The sequence below is a fragment of the Schistocerca gregaria genome, chromosome 8 (genome assembly GCF_023897955.1).
Source record: "Schistocerca gregaria isolate iqSchGreg1 chromosome 8, iqSchGreg1.2, whole genome shotgun sequence".
NCBI lineage: Eukaryota > Metazoa > Arthropoda > Insecta > Orthoptera > Acrididae > Schistocerca > Schistocerca gregaria.
Window position 1 is genome coordinate 457,730,334 of NC_064927.1, and position 14,497 is coordinate 457,744,830.

Genomic DNA, 14,497 nt, shown 5'->3' on the forward strand with positions numbered 1-14,497 from the left:
AGAAAGTTGCTTCCCGTTTTAGTCAATTTTAGTGTTGTCTCCTTCAAAGTAGTTCCCTTCTGATTGCACACACTTTTCCGAGCGCTTCTGCCATTGATGGTAACATTTCTGGAACTCATCTGTAATATCCTCGAAGACCCTCCTCACAGCTTTTAGGACATCTTGTGTTGTTAGAAAATGGTGTCCCTTGACCGCCGTTTTGACTCTTTGAAATAGAAAAAAGTCGCACGGAACGATATCTGGTGAATAAGGTAGCTGTGGTAGTATTGAAATTTGTTTTGAGGTTAAAAATAGCTGTACTGACAGCAGTATGAGATGGTGCATTATCGTAATGCAGAAGCCAATTATCAGCCGTGTTGGCACGGACACAAAGAACTCTTTTACAAAGTGTTTCTAAAATTTCTTTGTAGTAATATTGGTTAACTGTTTGTCCAGGAGGCGCCCACTCTTCATGAACAGGTCCTTTGGAATCAAAGAAGCACACAAGCATGCATTTTACTTTTAACTTTGACATGCGAGCTTTTTTTGGTCTGGGTGATCCCTTTGAGCACCATTGCGAAATTTGGCGTTTTGTCTCTGGATCGCACTCAAAAAACCACCTTTCATCGACAGTGATAACACGAGTCAACAATTCTGGATTGATTTCCGTTTGCCCTAACAGATCGGCTACCACATTTTTCCGTGTTTCTTGCTGTTGTGATGTGAGATTTTTGGGGACAATTTTTGCACAAATCTTTCTCATAGCAAGATATTCAGTTATTATTAGACGAACCGTTTCTCGATTGATGTTCAGTTGTTGTGCAATCATTTTCACGGATAATCTTCGACGACATCGTACGAGTTCACGCACCCTGGCCAAGTTGACATCTGTCTGTGAGGTTGATTGTCATCCACTGTGGTCTTCATCTTCAATATTCGTTCTGCCTTCACTAAACATTTTATGCAACGACAAACTTGAACTGTTGACATAACCTCCTCTTCAAAAGCCTTCTGAAGCTTACCGTATGTTGTCGTCACGTTTTCACCCAATTTAACGCAAAAAGAAATGGCACACCATTGCGCAATATTATGCGGCTCCATTTCCGTGACGAGAGACACAAACGCGTGTTAACTCATCACAGCGCAACTCACGATTGAGCAATTGCATAGATGTACTGCTTGGACTAGAAGCAGCTTATAGACCAAGGTCAAAGATGTTTTACCTACGCAAGCTTGCAGGGTTGCCACATCTTGCAAAGAAAATCAGTCTCATTACTTTATTGTATAGCACCGCTAGCAATCTGAATTTCATAAAACTATAGTGGCTGAAGTGGGAATACTCCACAGAGTCCCACCACATATTCTGCATTTTTTCAACCGAAATCAGCCGAGAAAAATGTGTGGCACTGCTTATTGAAGGTCCCTCGTAAAATCAGTATCAGAATAAGGTAACAAAGATTAGTGCACGCATGGGTGCAGTGTTTTTTTCCTATGCTCATCATAGGTATTGAATGGTCATAAAATCTTTAAAACTGGTATAAAGTTCCATCCATCAGGCACTGTACCGTGGCTTGCCGAGATATTGTGTATGTATGAGACAGCTGTTTGAGAGTTGGAGCACTCACCTTGAGATTGGGCATATCTCGGGCGAGGCGGAGCACCTCCTTCGTGCCTCGCACGTTGGTGGCAGCAGCCACCTGCAGCTTCTCGTCAAAGCGGACGGTGGCGGCCACGTGGAAGATGACCGAGACTCTGTGGCGCAGCATCTCCGCGTCATCGGGACTCAAACCCAGGCCCAACTGCGCGACGTCTCCAGCCACCGCCACCACGTGTCCCCGCTGCTCCTTCCCAAGCTTGCTGAACACCTGAATACAGAACTACGTAGGAGGTACTGTCTTTCAGATGCTAGTTGTACAATGCCTTAAAAAGACATGGTGGCATATCAGTGTAGAAGTACCATTGTGAATTTCAGTTCCCTGTGACACTTAGAATCGCCACCAGAGGGCATTAGTGATCTTACCAGGTCTGGTAGGGTATATAAGGGGAGTGAGCAGCATCAAATGCAGAGTGATCACTGTGAAGGACATGGAGATGGCGCCTACTCTTGTGAGACAGCGTTATCAGCGCCTGACAGAGTTTGAAAGGGACCTCATTGTGTGTCTCCGTTTGGCCGGTTGGTCGAATCGTGCAGTATCCAGATTTGTGGGATATTCGGATGCGGCGCTCACTTGGCGTCAGACTGCACTGGGTCGTAAGGGCAATGGAGGATCGCCGTTTTTACACCAAGCACGTCGTAGTCCCTCCACATCAGCGCGTACCATCCGAGAACAATAATGGACTCCCTGCAACATTCTATGTTAGACATGACCACTCTATCAGGAAATGACGACAATGAAAATTTGTACCGAACTTCCCGCTCTACTCAAGGGTCGCCTTAACCATTTGGTTATCTGTTCATGACTCACGACCAGACTCAAGCTTTGGTACGTCGTCGTTATTGCATCACAACCTGCACTCGTGTACACATTTTGCGATTTCCGTACAGGAGAGGACATTTTAATGGACAGTCGATGCTCGGTAACGGCCGATAAATACGATACTGCAGTGCCTGTATCGTTCAGAGTGACGATGGAACGATGCAGTATTCCTTCGGAGAAGCATCCTCAAATGAAAACTGCTACTCTCGTGAGGCTTTTACAGAACTGACAGGTAGACAGTGGCTCGTATTATTAGGCAATAACACAGATTGTAATACTGCTTAGGAAACGTATTTTCTGTGCAAATGTACACTTTTTAAATGGAATGATGCCTATTGACATCAACAGACTACAAAGTAGGGTAAATTAAAATGTCAGCGGTGTTTGTTGTGGGATCCTAGTGCAAATCATTTACGAGATATTGTATTTGGAAAGTTCCCAGACCGATACTTGTACAGTTCCTGTAGACGCACACACTACAGAACGAGTACATGCACTAGTTAATATGATTCTGACCAGTAACGAGGTAACTGAGCATCACAGGTTCATCAATGGTGGTGGCACCACGCACGTCCAGACTGTTGTCGAACTGTGCTAGCATTTCAGCGAAGATGGCAGAGCAGGCTGCAGTAACACTTCGTTGCATATCTTCGGGTGTGGTTGTGGACACCTTCTTTCTTTTTCCCACAGAAAAAAGTCTACAAGTGTCAAATCCGACGAACAGGCCGGCCAGGGTTCAAGTCCTCTGCGTCCAGTAGAACGATTTGGACACAATTCGTGAAGACATGCTGTAGTAGTTCGTCCACCGCAGGCTGGACAGCCATCATGTTGCTATTGCAGGTTCCGCCTAGTTTGCCGAGGAACGTCTTGTAGCATCCGTGGAAGATAGTATGTTAGGAGGTTGCGATACCTGTGCGCGTTCAATCTTCTAAATGTTAAAATGTGTGTGAATTCCTAAGGGACCAAACTGCTGAGGTCATCAGTCCCTAGACTTACACACTACTTAAAATGACTTATGCTAAGAACAACACATCCTGAAAAACGGGCCCATTAGCTGAAGGTTCACTATCCCACAGCACATGTTTACACACTGTGGGACGCTGACGTTCCACCTGACAAAGAAAACGGGAATTATCAAAAGACAAATAGTGCACGTTACGGTGGTACCTGGCCCTGATAGGTAAGTGCGACTTCATCACTGAAAGATACTTTTTACATCTGGCGATTACTGTCATAACGTCCATGTACAGAAGTTAATACAATTCTCATAATCGTTTCCATGTGACTTTTAATAGAGAGAGACGTGACAGGTATGGAGCGTATGTCGATGGAGAATTCGTAGGACTTTTGCCTGACTCTTGCCACTTCCTGGTGCAATTGTGATGGAGCTAACGCGCAGATCAACTGCAACAGCAGCAAGAACATTTCCTCCCCCCCCCCCCCCGCCCCCTCATCCTTTGTGTTGTCATTTGTTTCCTTCTGATACGTTGTCTAGGTGCAACATTACCACTTTTCTGTATCTGCTTCATCTACATCTACATTTATACTCCGCAAACCACCCAACGGTATGTGGTGGAGGGCACATTACGTGCCACTGTCATTACCTTCCTTTCCTGTTCCAGTCGCGTATGGTTTGCGGGAAGAACGAATGCCGGAAAGCCTCCATGCGCGCATGAATCTCTCTAATTTTAAGTTCGTGATCTCCTCGGGAGGTATAAGTAGGGGGAAGCAATATATTCGACACCTCATCCAGAAACGCACCCTCTCGAAGTCTGGACAGCAAGCTACACCGCGATGCAGAGCGCCTCTCTTGCGGAGCCTGCCACTTGAGTTTGCTAAACATCCCTGTAACGCTATCACGCTTATCAAATAATCCTGTGACGAAATGCGCCGCTCTTCTTTGGATCTTCTCTATCTCCTCTGTCAACCCGACCTGGTACAGACCCCACACTGATGAGCAATACTCAAGTATAGGTCGAACGAGTATTTTGTAAGCCACTTCCTTTGTTGATGGACTGCATTTTCTAAGGATTCTCCCAATGAATCTCAACCTAGCACCTGCCTTACCAACAATTAATTTTATATGACCATTCAACTTCAAATCGTTCCATACCCTTACTACCAGATATTTTACAGAAGTACCTGCTACCAATGTTTGTTCCACTATCATATAATCACACAATAAAAGATCCCTCTTTCTATGTATTCGCAATACATTACATTTGTCTATGTTAAGGGTCAGTTGCCACTCCCTGCACCAAGTGCCTATCCGCTGAAGATCTTCCTGCATTTCGCTGCAGTTTTCTAATGCTGCAACTTCTCTGTATACTACAGCATCATCTGCGAAAAGCCGCATGGAACTTCCGACACTATATCATTTATTTATTTTGTGAAAAGCAATGGTCCCATAACACTCCCCTGTGGCACAGCAGAGGTCACTTTAACTTCTGTAGACGTCTCTCCATTGAGAACAACATGCTGTGTTCTGTTCGCTAAAAACTCTTCAATCAAGCCACACAGTTGGTCTGATATGCCGTAACCTCTTACTTTGTTTATCAGGCGACAGTGTGGAACTGTATCAAACGCCTTCCGGAAGTCAAGGAAAATGGCATCTACCTGGGAGCCTGTATGTAATATTGAAGAGTATGATAAATTATTGCAGGCCAGAGTATCCAAGCGGTTCTAGGCGCTACAGTCTGGAACCGCGCTACCGCTACTGTTGCAGGTTCGAACCCTGTCTCGGTCATGGATGTGTAGTTCTAAGTTATAGGGGCTAATGACCACAGCAGTTGAGTCCCATAGTGCTCAGAACCATTAGAACCATTAGAATAGTTTGCAGTTCTAGGGGACGGATGACCTCAGATGTTAAGTCCTATAGCTCTCAGAACCATCTAAACCATTTTTTTTCATTGCTATATTCAACTGTCCACTCATGACCTACTGCTTGGACTGTCATACACTAACTGACTACCAAGTTGCAGGAACACACAAGCGCACTGTAAGCAAATGTAGCAACGTTGTACAACCAAGTATGCAGGCTTAATGGCACAAACAAATTTCCATTAGACTCCTGCACCAGACATTCTGATTTACTGTGCTCTTTGTTCGTTAATATTAAAAGGCATTGTTCCATTTGAAAAGTACGTTTACACAAAAAGCAAACGTCATAAATATTACGTCAATGCGTGCATCAGCTAACATTACGAACAACTGACAACGAATTCATTCTGTGAAAAACGCATATCAATAGCACTTTTCATTTAGGCAATATATATGGTGCAAGTTTTGGGTGATTCAACCTGCATATTTAAGCGGTGTCTCTGTTCTGACGGATAATTTGTGAGTAGGGGGTTAATGGAAGACGGATGATACATTACTAGCCATTAAAATTGCAACACCAAGAAGAAATGCAGATATTAAACGGGTATTCATTGGACGAAAATATTATACTAGAACTTACACGTGATTACATTTTCGCGCAATTTGGGTACATAGATCCTGAGAAATCAGTACCCAGAACAACTACCTCTGGCCATAATAACGGCCTTGATACGCCTGGGCATTGTGTCAAACAGAGCTTGGATGGCGTGTACAGGTACAGCTGCCCATGCAGCTTCAACATGATACCATAGTTCATCAAGAGTAGTGACTGGCGTATTGTGACTAGCCAGTTGCTCAGCCATCACTTAACAGACGTTTTCAATTGCACCCCATACCATCAAGCCGGGTGATATGCCAGTATGGCGATGACGAATACACGCTTCCAATGTGCGTTCACCGCGATGTCGCCAATCACATATACGACCATCATGACGCTGTAAACAGATCCTGAAGTCATCCGAAAAAATGACTTTTGCCATTCGTGCACCCAGGTTCGTCGTTGAGTACACCATCGCAGGAGCACCTGTCTGTGATGCAGCGTCAAGGGTAACCGCAGCCATGGTATCCAAGCTGATAGTCCATGCTGCTGCAAACGTCGTCGAACTGTTCGTGCAGATGGTTGTCTTGCAAACGTCCCTATGTGATGACTCAGGGATCGAGACGTGGCTGCACGATCCGTTACAGCCATGTAGACAAGACGGCTGTCATCTCGACTGCTAATGATACGAGGCCGTTGGGATGCAGCACGGCGTTCCGTATTACCCTCCTGAACCCACCAATTCCATATTCTGCTAACAGTCATTGGATCTCGACCAATGCGAGTAGCAATGTCGCGATACGATAAACAGCAATCGCAATAGGCTACAATCCGTGCATTATCAAAGTCGGAAACGTGACGGTACGCATTTCTCCTCCTTACACGAAGCATCAGAACTACGTTTCATCAGAAAACGCCGGTGAACTGCTGTTTGTGTATGAGAATTCGGTTCAAATGGCTCTGAGCAATATGGGACTTAACGTCTGAGGTCATCAGTCCCCTAGAACTTAGAACTACTTATACCTAACTAACCTAAGGACATCACACACATCCAAGGCCAAGGCAGGATTCGAACCTGCGACCGCAGTAGTCGCGCGGTTCCAGACTGTAGCACCTAGAACCTCTCGGCCAGACCGGCCGGCTGAGATATCGGTTTGAAACTTTCTTCATGTGAGCACGTTGTAGGTGTCGCCACCGGTTCCTACCTTGTGTGAATGCTCTGAAAAGCTAATCATTTTCATGTCACAGCATATTCTTCCTGTCGGTTAAATTTCGCGTTTGTAGCACGTCATGTTCATGGAGCAGAAATTGTAATGGCCAGTAGTGTATATTGCAGTTGGAAATTTGAGTTGAGCAGACCCCGTGAGCGGATAGCCGAAGCCATGAAACAGACGTCCGAAGTAAGCAGACCTCAGTAGTCCCTGAAGGTTTGCTGCTGGATGCTAAAATCAACATGACTCGCTATATCGACGATCCACCTGTCTGACCTCTTCATGAGAGACTTTGTTGCTGCTGCTGCTGCTGAGTCCCGTTGAAACCGACGCCAAGGCCACCGTAGGACTAACAGCAGCAACAGCGAATCTTCTCAAGTTGGCAGACAAGAAGATCGACGAAATGTGAGTCATGTTGATTTTATGAGCCAGTAGAAAACCAGGCAAGCCTACACAGTCACACAAACAAACGTAGTTACACGTATCTGAATTTTTGCGTCACGAAGAATGCACACTTTCTCTAGAACATATAAAAGAGCATTGGGAAGGACAACACAGTCGTGGACATTACGTTCAAAAATAATGTATACTGCCACAGCACTTGAAAATGAATTTAAAAAAATTCTTGACGTGCTCTGAGATACGACGGAATGTAACGAATCGTGTGACTTTCGTTATTTAAATTGTTCGTCAGTTCATCAGTTACAATGCATTAAACAAAGCGCCTGTTTTTGTTCAAACGTTTGTGTGGAGCGAAAAGCGGACTTCTTACATATTACACAATTGATTTTTGTCCCAATTTCCGTAGCCAAATGAAGAATGGAAAGCGAACAAGTGGGATATCAAACTGACCAACATAAGATCTAGGCTTGCTTGAAAGCAATCACACAAATTCAGAAAAAGTTAATTTTTTCCAGTTTTTGTTCATAGCACAGCGAAGAGAAGGAATGGGAAAATGGGGTCTCGAAGTTATCCTCGTCAGGTCTAATGTTCCAAAAAAGTTTTGTTTCATAGTAAACAGGGTAATTCATTAGAACGTAATTTGGGATTTGAGGAAAATTATACAATGGATTTATCTCCGAACTTTCGAAGCCAAACAAAGAGTGAGAAATAGGCAAGAAGGGCATAAAACTGACCAGCTTGAGGTCTACTTTTGCGAAAAAGGTTTAACTACTTGAAAGTAATCATGATTATTACGAAAATGGTAACTAGTAATTTGAGATAAAATTGCAGCTGCTACTAGCTACGAAAATGAAGCGTCCAAGAAGATCATCTAATCAAAGTTTATGTACTTTTCGCACAGAAAGTTACAATGGTGTGATATATCACTGACAATTAAATTTATCAAACATTTTTTTTAACGGCACAAATGCCTTAGGAAGTTATTTGTTTCAAAGTAAGAAATAAAGCAGATTAGATTGAAACGTCCCCTTAGAAAAATTGTACATGACTTTGCTTAAATTGACACACAATATTTTTAGCGCAACGCAATCTGACTTTCAAAAATACTTACAAAAAATGGCCCTGACTAACATTAACCTATACGTTCACAAATCGCTTTCGTCACAAAAATCTTGGTTACTCGAACTACTGCAATACAGCGAGCGCCACTACTGCCAGCTAAATAAAAGATTCAAACTATGAAAGGCACTAACTACTGATAGGGATAGTTAGCAAATGAAAGATTTTAATAGAGAACAAACAATGTATTTACCTTAATATCATCAAAAGTCGTAATATATATAGCAGTTCATGACATCCAGTCTTACAAATTTCAAAACTCCGCCATTTCTCTCCCCACATCCACCACTGCTGGCGGCTCACCTCCAACTGCGCAACGCTACGCGCTGTTAACATCCAGCTGCCCAACACTACAATGGCGAGTATTTCAACAATGCCAAGCAGCCACTGACTGCACACAGCACAGCCAGTGATTTTCATACAGCTAAGTGGCGTTACCAATATAAAAACCTAGACAGACTATTTACATAGTCCTCATGCTCCCCCAAAAAAATTTTACAAATTGTTTTAGGCAGTGGCCAATACAGCTTTGAAATTTTTTTCATAATTACAATAACAAAGATATCAAATGCACACACTTATTGATACAATGTTGGTCGAAAGCTTAAATTTTCTCACAGGCCGTAAAGACAGTTCTGATCATTCATCACAGTAGTAAATACAGTTTTTTTCACAAAGTCTCATTAATAAAAGAAAATTCACATGGAAGTAGTGGATTTCCATGCTGTCTTGAAGAAGTAATGTTGTCCTTCCAACAGAAAGACAGTGCTGACTCTTGACATGCACACAGGTAATGGGCCACAACAGAGCAAACCCACAGCAGAGTCAATCGACGTTTGGAAGAATATTGGTAGGTAGGTCGTCACAGAGTAGACCCACTGCAGTACTTGTAGAAGTATTGGTATTGGTGGGCCACCAGAGATGCAAACCCACTGTAGTCCTTGTACAGATAGCCAGCAGCCATCTGTTGCGACTGTGCAGGTGCACAATCACCATCAAAGAGTCTTGCGGACAATATAGCAAGTCCATAAACCACCACTTGTACACTCACAAAGTTTTTGGAATTGTCCTTAGAACCAGCAATGCTGTTAATCAGTCCCTTGCTGAATTATCAACACGTGTGCAAACACTAACGGTCCCAAATTCTCACATATTGTGGATATACTATGACCAACAGAAATGTGTGCACTGAAATGAATGCTTAGAAGTTACTTAATTTGCGGAACTGGGTTACAATTTTATAACATGAAAATACAATTACAAAGATCCAGAAAAAATCATTAAAACATAATAATACAGATAACATTTGTAGTAACAGAGGCTTTACAAAAGAATAGAAATTAACATATACATCAGTGTTACAGGAATTATGACATAAGTAAATATATAAAATAATGAGAATAGTTTTTGAAACAATAATCCACACGCGAGCATTGAAACAAAAATGAATAAATAATGTCTAAACATTTTTACAAGGCAACTAACATATTATCAGAAAAATTCTACAACATAACTGTTATTAGATAAACACATAAAGGCAGGAAAAACACAAATTCACACAGTGTAATAACACAAAAATGCAGGACAGTGTTTGTTTTCAGTGTGACATTTGGTACTGCAGTCCAACCCAAAACTTCATTCTGTAGATCTTTCCTCTTATTTCAACATTCGTTTCCACCAAAAAAAAAAAAAATCCTATCCAAGCACACTTTGTGTATTCTGGCCACATCCTCTTTCAAAAATAGTTTTTCTCCACTGTACACAACTTTTTTGGCCAAACCATATTCTTATAGCTTCTCAATGCATTTCTTCCAATTCATCATAGCTCATTCTCTTATATAGTCTACCCACCCTTAAGCTAACTTAAATCTACTGAGCTCAGATGCTAAACTAAGGGACGAGGCAATGCAGCAGCAAAAACAATTAATACAAACAGCAATGAAAAAATGGAAATTGTCAAAGCAAACTACAGTAAATCTAAATTAGCAAGCAAATGCAACATTACAACTAATATGAGCCAATGTGCAGCAACAAGAAAAATAAATCAGTAGTAAAACTGCTTAACAGAGTAATAGAATGTGAAATTCAGTAGCACTATGCCTGGCAAACAGCAGCAGCAAATGCAATAATTTATATGTAAACATGACAAAGCTCAAGCAGAAAAAATATTACACTGAAGACAACAATGCAGATAAGGGAAAAGTCTATTCACATCTTAATGTCTATGTAATTAAAGTAGTGCACCACAAAAGCTAATTCTATAAAAAAATTGCCATGTAGTTGAAAAGAAAATTAATTATGCAGTAACTGTTATTAATCCCTTCTTATTGTTGTTTCCTTTCCAAGTGCTCCTTTTTCGAAGAATGTGGATCATAAAAGATTATTTAATAGATCTGTTGACAGAAAGTGTTCACATTAGCAAATGCATGTAATTTTATTTTATAAAACCAATGCTGCAACACAGCTGGAAACCAGATATCAAATGAAATAAGCAACTATGAAAGGCAAAGCATAAAAATATCATTCAATAGTCATGTGACATTTCATAAGTTAGTACAAATAGTTAGTACAAATTCTCTCAACTTTCATAGAAAGACGCTTGTCATTATCAGGTGTGCAGATATAAGTAAGTATCTTTCCAAGTAATGAGCGTGTCGTTTTTGCGATGCTTTCTATAAAGGAACGTCAATAGCGAGGATAAATGCCTCCTTTTTTTTCCACCTAATGGCTTTCTTTTGTCAGGTGGCTGTCGCGCAGCTGGGTGCCCACGACGCATTCCGTGCAGGTGGTATCTTAACTGTCTTACCGAAATATTTACGACACCAGTTTCCGCTAAAATGGCAGTCTCATACAAAAAATTTCACAGGTCAAGAATTTGCGTTACACATCAGTAGATCAAAATCCTATTGACATAACAGTGTCCAAAAAATTTGCGTCGGCATTGTAATACATTCACGCATTTACATATATTTCATAACTCTTCACGTACGATTCTTGGTTTCCAACAACCTTTTTCACAAACCAGAGTCCCTAACCACTACTCATTATTCCTTACCTTTTCGTGGACACTTCTTCAATATTTCATCATAACAGATACGTAGCATAATCAAATAACTCATATAGCATCAGTTTATTGATCATAAACATACTGCAACAGCATAATACAAATCGTCATCATAACATCATAAAAACTCAGCCAAATCTCAAAATCATTGTAGCTTTCTGCAATAACTTCAAAACCTAAAAAATATTCTCTGTTCATTTCAATAGTGTCATCTACCTCAAACGTACTTTACAAATCATGATCCCATACCAAATACATCATTCAAAGCTCTAATAGTATAACAATGGTTCCGAAAAAATATGAACTGTTCACAAAGTAAAGACAAAATACAATTTCATAAGTGTAAGTTATCCAATGGTGTAAATACGTAAACATCTGTCACTGATGTAGTATAATAAATGTTTGTTTCTCTCAGTTAAATGATCAGATAGCTGTGTAATTTATGTGTTAGAGAAATAAGGTACCGATGTGTAAAGTTGTATAAGCAAATACCATATTAGCTAGGACTCCTTGTGCTTGCCAAACACATGGTACACAAAGTAAGCGTGTGCCCCCCTGAGGATTAATGTAATTATACCCTCAGGTGTTACAGATTACAGCAATGGAATGAAATGTATCACGGAAAACCTTTGTAATTCAAAAATGGTTCAAGTACAAAATTAATCACTCAAATGCGTGTCCTGTAGCTCTAAATGTGCTTCTTGTTGTAGGATAATTCTGTGGAAGTGTCGTAGTTATCGTCCTCTGTAAGCAAAGTTCTGCTGAAGTCAATGTACTTCCCTTGTAATAAACGAAGTGAATCACTTTCCGTAAAGATATCTTAGTTATTACGCTTATTGCCGTGATGAAGGAAGTGCTGTGCCGTGCTGTAACGTATTGTTGTGCTACGGAAAAGGCTGTCTCATTGTAGCTATACCACAAAAGTTACTACTAAAACATGTTTTAATTTCCAGATTAATTCAGAAAAACTGTGCAGATATAAATCAGAGACACTGCAAAAGCTACATTGTAAATTGTCACTCATTAGTAGCGTCGTGATAAAATCGTGTAGTTGTCACATAAACTAACCACTGTGTCATCTGGTATCTCACAGAAAGTACTTTAAATCCAGAATGTATCTTCAAGTAAACCAAAATGTTGCATTAAACTCTCATTGGCAGCACTGGTAAATGTTCTAAGTATGTGAGCCTTATGGTCGTTACGTAATCGTGCCACTAACAAGCAAGAATGTACACACACAATAACACTGTGTCGTCTGTTCACTATAACAATGCATTCGTAATTTCTGTTTAAATAAGTTCTCTTGGTTCTTGACTGGATATTTAACTTCAAACATTGTTGCATGTTAATAGTTTCTAAGTCTGACAAAGCATACTAGAAATGTGGAGTGAAAAGTTTTATGGCAAAGACTAAGTTAAACAGCAGATTATCATTCAATAAACGGTTTTACATGTGAAATGTAAGTGTAAACCTTTACTCTTTCTAGTACGCAGACTGTCAACTGAAAAGCAATTATGTTTTATACGTCGGTAAGGAATGCTAAATCTTTTCTCAAGGTTAGCGTCTGTGCTATTTTTCTCTGAGCCAGCCGGCTCACGTGGCTGCCTGCGGTGCCAGTCATTGTCTGTTTCTTTGTTGGCGCGCGTCGTTATTGGGATTTGGAGACCTAACTTCTACAAATTCACCTTGTCGAGAAGGTCCTGCCCTGTTTGAAGCTCGCCAGTTCTGATGCAATTCAGGTCTGTCGTTTTGGCGGTAGTTTACATAGTTTCTTGTTTGTCGGTCATGTGGTGGAGAATTTCTCCCGGAATGGTAACTGCGTGGTGGATAGTTGCGTCTCAAGTTATTTTGTCTCCCTTGATAATAATTATTTTGGTTTCCATGTTGTCTGTTTCTTTGATTGTCTCTGTGATAGTCATTACTGCGGAGAGGTGATCTTTCCCTGTAATTATTAGTACTCCGCCAACGGTTGTCATAAGGGTGGTGTCTGTTTTGGTCACGATTTGTATTGTAAGAATAGCCTTGTCGTGTCCATTTATTATTTCTTTCATCGCGGAATTGCGACGGATGTGACCTGTAATTGTTGTGTTCCTGTTTTCGCGTTCCGCGATTGTCAGTGTCAATTTCTAATTCTTGTAAGAGTCCCTGAAAAGCTTCAATGTCGTCTTTGCAACGTCCTGCCAAAATAATATGCCGTAAATGTTCAGGCAATTTGATTAAGCAAATGCGGATGAGTTCTGAGGGGCTGTATGGGTTTGACAGGTACTGATTCTTGTGCAACATGTCTTCAAAATATTTCACAAGACTGGAAAATTCAGATTGTTCGAAATGTTTCATCATTATGATGCCATGTTTTACTCGGTCTTTTTGGCTTGAGACCAATATGCTGAGAGGAAGGCATGGTAAAATTCTCCTTCACTGTGGCAATCGCGAATGACCGATCGCATTCTTAGAGCTGGTTCACACATAAATTCTAATCTGTGCTCTAATGACCAGTTGGGGGGGAAACAATAAGAGAATTGATGAAGGCACGCTTGTGTATGAATGTCGTTGCCAGAATTCTTAAATGTTTTGAATTTACGTGTAGTAATGAACAGCTTATAGTCAAAATCATCATATCGGCGAGTCGCATGTCGGTCATTGTTACGTCGTTTCGGCGGTTCCATCTCAAAATTCGGTGTACCTTGCCAATTTCTTTCATAATTTCCGAAGTGCCCTGTGTTATTATTTCGTGGCTGTTCCGTATTTCTATGTCCCTCTTCCTGTATTGGAGCGCGAGTGTCCTCTGAAATACGTAATTCTTGTATTACCTGTGTCAGCTGGTTTT

The 14,497-nt window shown here is 41.1% G+C and overlaps 1 protein-coding gene across 5 annotated transcripts in view; it reads right to left on the reverse strand.

Moving 5' to 3' along the window:
* The window catches only part of LOC126284782 (putative fatty acyl-CoA reductase CG5065), a 192,888-nt gene that overhangs the window by 96,317 nt on the left and 82,074 nt on the right, over nucleotides 1-14,497 (reverse strand). For 4 of the 5 annotated variants that reach the window (XM_049983945.1, XM_049983947.1, XM_049983944.1 and 1 more), the window contains one exon: nucleotides 1,605-1,844. The exons of the other annotated variant lie outside the window; for it this stretch is intronic. In XM_049983945.1, the coding sequence (XP_049839902.1) occupies nucleotides 1,605-1,844 (240 nt within the window). The remainder of the gene's footprint in view (nucleotides 1-1,604; nucleotides 1,845-14,497) is intronic. 5 annotated transcript variants of the gene reach the window in all.